Here is a 6596-nt window from a genome sequence, read left to right on the forward strand (position 1 = left end):
TAAAAAAGGGAAGCTTAACACGAACGCTGATGCTCTTAGTCGAGTAAAGATAAATGAACCATTGGAAGAAAATAGACAAGAACTTTTCAACAACACAAGCACAATTCATAGCGCGGACGAAAATTTGAATGACGGTATTCCCATTTCAGAGAGACCTTTAAATGAATTCAACCTACAGGTGATTTTCGAAAGGGATCGCACAGGGTCACCCATGACCATAGAGAACATTTTTAGGAATAGACAGAGGAGAATTTTGCGTAGAGAGCAGTTCAACGAAGGAATCATGCTAGACATATTTAAGGAATACTTTCCCCCCAATAAGCAGACGGCTATTTACACGAATGATGAAATCTTTGCAATAGTACAGTTGACTTATTCCAAATATTTTTCACAAGCTAAGACATTCCGTCTCATTAGGTGTACCGAAATTCTTGAGGACATAATGACTGAGGAGAAACAAGAGGAAATAATTCGCGACTACCACGAACGATCGAATCATAGAGGCATAAATGAGACATTGTCTCACCTTAAGAGGGCTAATAAATGGACTAGGTTCCGTGATTAAATTCATAACGGGTAACATGGATGACCAAGACGCTAGAACAATAAATCAACAGATAGAAAACATTTACTCAAACCTAAACAACGTTACATATACACTTTCACACGAACATTCAATCAACTTTAAAATGATTGAAAGATTCAATAACATAACATCCCACATAAATAACGAACAGCACACAATAGAAAGATACATGTTGAGCACAACTAATAAAATAAAACAGGAAGAGGACATACTATTACAAACACAATACCTCAACCAGATAAACTACAACATCGACCTTCTAACACACCACTTAACAAACATAGCTGAGGCAGTAGTTCTGTCAAAACTAAATATAATTTCAAGATTCCTCCTCAGCCCGGAAGAACTCGAAAACATAGAAGTCAAATTAAAACAAAAAAATATTGAAGTCAGATCTATCGAAAATATTTATGAAATGCTAGGCATGCAAGCCTACTACAATGAAACAAATATCATTTTTAATATTCTTGTACCGAATGTCTCTGAAGAAGACTATTTTCTATACCACATAATTCCTTTACCAATAAACATAACTAAGTTAATAATAACAGAACCATATATATTGTTTAATGAAAATTCCACACACCATCACAAAACACTTTGCCCATCGATCGAAGGAACATATTATTGCGGTATACCGATCCGACAGGAAGAAACCAAATACTCGTTATGTATTGGAAACTTAATAAACAATAAAGAAGCAAATTGCCCAATTAGTGACGTTGGAAAAAGGGAATCGATCACACAAGTGGAACAAAACCTAATACTTTTTATACACTCACCAGAGACACTAATAAATTCTACTTGCAGTATCAAAACTCTCACAGTAAAAGACACAGCCCTTGTGCGTTTCCAGAACTGTGACGTCTCAATAAATGGTATAACATACCACGATGATACCGATGCATATTGGGATCAACTCCACATACCCCCGTTACCAAACAGCAACATTTCCGTAAACTCCACAATCGAAATACTTAGTCTTCAAAAACTCGAGGATTTCAACTTTCTAACCAACAACAGAATTAGCAACCTGGAAATAACCACTACAACAGTTCACTCAGTCACAACAACAACAACATTAGTATGCACAATAGTAGTCATTACCATACTCATCATTGTCATTAAACGAAAAAATACGTACAAACACCACTTTCCACCTCCACAGCCTATCACTCCGACCACAACATCTTCATTGTGGCCGTCGCTCTATCTTAAGGGGGGAGGAGTTACGACACCCACCTTATTGTCTCCACCAAAACCAGTTACGACACCCACCTTATTATCTCCACCAAAACCACCGAGAACGTTAACCTATTGATTTAGGTCATAATTAACGCTGAATAACCAATAAATATATTTGTCTCATATAACCAATATCATTGTTAGCAATAAGAACACCAACTAATTAATAAGAAATTGTTTTGTAACTTTTATTGTATAATTCCAAGAAATCTAGCTTTTACTTTAATCATCATTTATTATATTGTAACTTAGTTTTCTTTAAGATTTAAAATGAAAATAAAAATCATTCTTTGTTCAGACTTCAAATTGCAAAGAGTTATTTTTTTTTTTTAACCACGGAGGTTCCACCATCCTTATCTCGCGCCAGATAAAAAAGCAACGACAATGCTAGACGTCGTTACAATCAACAGGACCGAATACCAGTCCCTGGTAGATTTGGTCGAAAGTCAGCGCCAAGAACAACAACGTCTATTGGCGCTTATTAAAGAGCTTGGCCACCAAGTCCAAGAGCTCGGGAACAAGGAGTTCAGCTATAAACGCTTGCTGGGCTCCTTGCAGAAACAGCTGGCAGAGGTCAAGGGACCTAATGCCAGCAATGGCACAATGGATGCCATGGATATGGAACCTGCTGACACACCGCCAGTGGAAGATCAATGTTGTGAGTGCATCGCCGGCCTCACACGTGGTGGTACCGAAGAATCCGGCCAAAACGTTAATGAACGAGGGACTACCTAGCACCCCAGCTGTGGCAGCACCATCAACAACTGCAGCTCCATCAACATCATCAGCGGCAGCATCAACGTTTAGAACAACAATGGCAGACCTTCCATCTACATCATCATCAGCAGCAGCAGAGGCCGCAACTACTGAGGCAAAAACGATTGCTATCCAACCAGATGGCAAAACAAAGAAGAAGACAAAGAGGGCAAGAGCAAGGGTTGTGGCCGTTTACTCGGGCAAGGAGCCCATTGCCCTCAAATCATCATCTACACCAGCCCCATCCGATCCAACGGATCAGAGACCATGTAAGTCTTCAATTCCGGTGATTTCGTTGGTAGGGGTGAATGTTAAGGGGTTCGCAGACGACGTTAGGGCATTGCTGGGACACGATAGGTATACGTTGTCGCTGGTGGGCAGGAGTGGAGTGAACCTTCGGGTCTTGTCCATGGACGAGCATGCAAAGGTTCTCTCCATGATTAGGGACAAGGGGATCTCTTCGTTCACCTACTCTTTCAAGGGACTGGCCCCTCACTCCGTCGTGCTAGAGGGTCTGTCATCTACTTATGATGAGGAAGATGTCCGGGCTGGGCTACGTGGTCTGTCACTAAGCCTGGACATCAAACGGGTTGTCAGGTTAGGGGGGGATAAAATGCTTATCCACTTGGCCAGGGGACCTGACGTTGACGGACTCTACAGGGTTACGAGGTTCCTCAGCTGTAGTGTTTTGTTTAGGAAGGACGTGAAGGTCGGGATCTCGCAGTGTTTCAACTGCCAGAGGTTCGGCCATGTTTGCAGCAACTGTCATTCCAGTGTGTCAAATGTGGTGGCGATCATGGCCCTAGGAAGTGCGCCATTCCGAAGGGGGTCTCACAACCCCGTTCGATAAAGGTGCAGGACCCTACCACTGGAGTTGTGACGGTGCGTCCTGAATTCAAATTGAGTTGCGTCAATTGTGGTGTTGACGGTCACGTTGCGAGCGCGAAGAACTGCCCTAATATATAGGCTCTTCTGGCCCGGCGGGCATTGATGACAACAGTCAAGGCATCAACCCTTTGCCACGTCAACAACAACAGCAGCTCAACTGGCGGATATTGTGGCTGAGTGCACAAAGCATTTGGTGCCATGTCAGTGCGAAGTAAAATGAGTTTCGATGACGATTCCGACGGACCGTCGGACCAGAAAGCAACGACTATGCTAGACGTCGTCACCATCAACAGGACCGAATTCCAGGCCATAGTAGATTTGGTGGAAAGTCAGCGCCAAGAACACCAGTAGGATAAGTTGGACTGTTTAAATTCACATTAATTATGCATGGAGAGTTAATTACTTCTTAATTACTTCTTTATTACTTCTTAATTACTTCTTTAATGGGGTCAAATCATGTTGTTATAAAACTGTCATTGATATGGAAATTATGTAGCCCTTTTTTGTTAGGGGATCCCCATTGTACATTGATCTCTATGCTATGTCACCCTTTCTTGTTGTGGGATCCTCATTATGTTGTTATAAAACTGTCATTGATATGGAAATTATGTAGCCCTTTTTTGTTAGGGGATCCTCATTGTACATTGATATCTATGCTATGTCACCCTTTCTTGTTGTGGGATCCTCATTATGTTGTTATAAAACTGTCATTGATATGGAAATTATGTAGCCCTTTTTTGTTAGGGGATCCTCATTATGTTGTTATAAAACTGTCATTGATATGGAAATTATGTAGCCCTTTTTTGTTAGGGGATCCTCATTATGTTGTTATAAAACTGTCATTGATATGGAAATTATGTAGCCCTTTTTTGTTAGGGGATCCTCATTGTACATTGATCTCTATGTATGCTAGGGAGGGTTCGGCCTAGCCCTTTTTGTTGTGGGATCCTCATCATGTTGTTATAAAACTGTCATTGATATGGAAACTATGTAGCTCTTTTTTGTAAGGGGAATGGGGGATTCGAACTTGCGCAAGCTGATTTTTCGATTAGGAATTTGGGATCCTACATTTTTAGTTCTGGGTGTTATTTTTAATTAGGGATGGTGTTGATTTAACTGATAAGTGGGATTGAAACTATTTGGTTAGTCAATTATGGAGTTATAAAAATTCATTGAGTGTGACCCTCACTATATGTTATGAAGGCTGTGGGTCTTGCTCATTTGGGATTGGGATATTAGAGATTGATGGCGGTAACTGATAAGTGGGATTGATTCTTTTTGGGTCGTAAATCATGGTGTTATAAAAATGTCATTGATATGGAAGCTATGTAACCCTTTGTTTATTGTGGGATTCATCGTCATTATATATTGGTTTTCATTGTGCTTCTATAAAAGTGTGAGAAGAAAGCCACATCTTGAATAGTATTGAAAGTGCAAACTTAGCGTCATGGCTGATAATTTAGAATTGATAAGTAAATTTAATAACAAAAATCTAAAACCAATTTTAAATGTGAAGGATATGGTACTGCATCATGAATACGTTATTGATGGTTGTTATCGGACCACAACCAAATACGGAGATGCGGTAGTGCTGAGCTTGGAGGGACATACGTTATATTTGCCTAAACGTTTTAACTCTTTGGATGATATAACCATACGATGCATCAACGAAGGATCCTTTTCTATTTCCAAACAGCCTTTATTAGATGATGAGGATAAATCCCTGAGCAGATTGGAACTGAAGCAGCAAATAACTGCAAGCGCCTTTTACAGTCCATATTTAAATGTTTAAAATAACTTTTATAAATATCGAGAATAATTTTAAGAAAAGTAAATAAAAATAATAAATTAAAACAACATAGTCTTTTTATTTGTTTATTTAACATTTTATTTCATCATATATTATTTCATCAAAAGAATTGATTGCATTACTTTCAATAAATACAAACATTTTATATAAATTATTAACAGCACACTTAAACTTTTGATCCTTATGAATTGGGCAATTAGTGAAATAATTTCTCATTTTTCTGAAACTTGTTTTATATTCTATGTTTACAATATTTGTACTTAGATATTTTTCTAAAAATTCCTTTTTAATTTGTCCAATCACCAAAACGTAATTGTAACTGTTCAATGGAGATAAAATATCCCCAACGCAGTTGTAATTTATGCTTCCATCAGACCAGTCCAAGCCGTGTACATACTTCTTACAGTATGCGTTTTTTCTTCTTCCCTCCTTCAGTAGTTCTCTGCTGTCGAAAGGAGACCTAAACAAACAATAGTTTGGTACTATTGAAAACCCACTCATATAGGCAAATTCTTTAATATATATACTATTATCATTTCCATGACAATATTGAAAATCAACCAGTACAAAATTGGGTAGATTAAAATTTGACATTTCGGTGGAAGGTTTGAAAAAGACTAAATCTCAAGAATCTCAACATGCCCTTATATTCGAAAAATTATTGGGAGAAGGCGTTAGTATATTTTAAAACGTCACTAAGAATGGATCTGGAAAGTAAAAAGGAAAACTCACATTTTCAAACTCGTGAAGTTGTTTTCGAGATGGAATATTTCGTCGACCTGAATTTGAAAGTAACTTGCGGCTTTTCTATCATGCTTTTCGAACCTATAATATGGTTACAGAAAAGGAAAAACTATATTGGACTGACACGGGAATTGTGGCTACATCTAATTACGTACAGAGCCTACATTCAAGCTTGTTTGGATCAATATGATTTTTTCCTTGACTCATTTAAATTGTTGGATGACCAAAGAAATGAACACATTCAATTGGATTTTGTGAATAAAAATGGCAGATCATATCTTGTTTTAATTCAAGGCAAAAACAAAATAAAACTGGATAGCGAGGCCTGGAGGTCTATATGCCGGAATGGCATATTTCTAACATCTTTCATTTGCTGGAACAATATATTGAGGAAACAAATTGCTCATTTCTACTACAATTACTACATACCAACATGCGCAGCACTAAAAAAGACAAATGTTCTGGTTTCTGAAATACCTGGGTTCAATGAGCCGGACATTGAAATTGATTTGTTACGTCTGTGTTATGAGTTTAGTTAAAAAATGCCTCATATTATAAAACAAGATA

The 6596-nt window shown here is 38.2% G+C and overlaps 1 protein-coding gene across 1 annotated transcript; it reads left to right on the forward strand.

The window, feature by feature from the left end:
• Positions 1–535: 535 nt before the first annotated feature.
• LOC131995853 (uncharacterized) lies at positions 536–2137 on the forward strand. Its single transcript, XM_059365060.1, has 2 exons — positions 536–1670; positions 1755–2137. The coding sequence occupies exons 1-2, from the start codon at positions 582–584 to the stop codon at positions 1905–1907; spliced, it is 1242 nt and encodes a 413-aa protein (XP_059221043.1). The 5' UTR covers positions 536–581; the 3' UTR covers positions 1908–2137.
• Positions 2138–6596: the final 4459 nt, after the last annotated feature.

The sequence above is a fragment of the Stomoxys calcitrans genome, chromosome 3 (genome assembly GCF_963082655.1).
Source record: "Stomoxys calcitrans chromosome 3, idStoCalc2.1, whole genome shotgun sequence".
NCBI lineage: Eukaryota > Metazoa > Arthropoda > Insecta > Diptera > Muscidae > Stomoxys > Stomoxys calcitrans.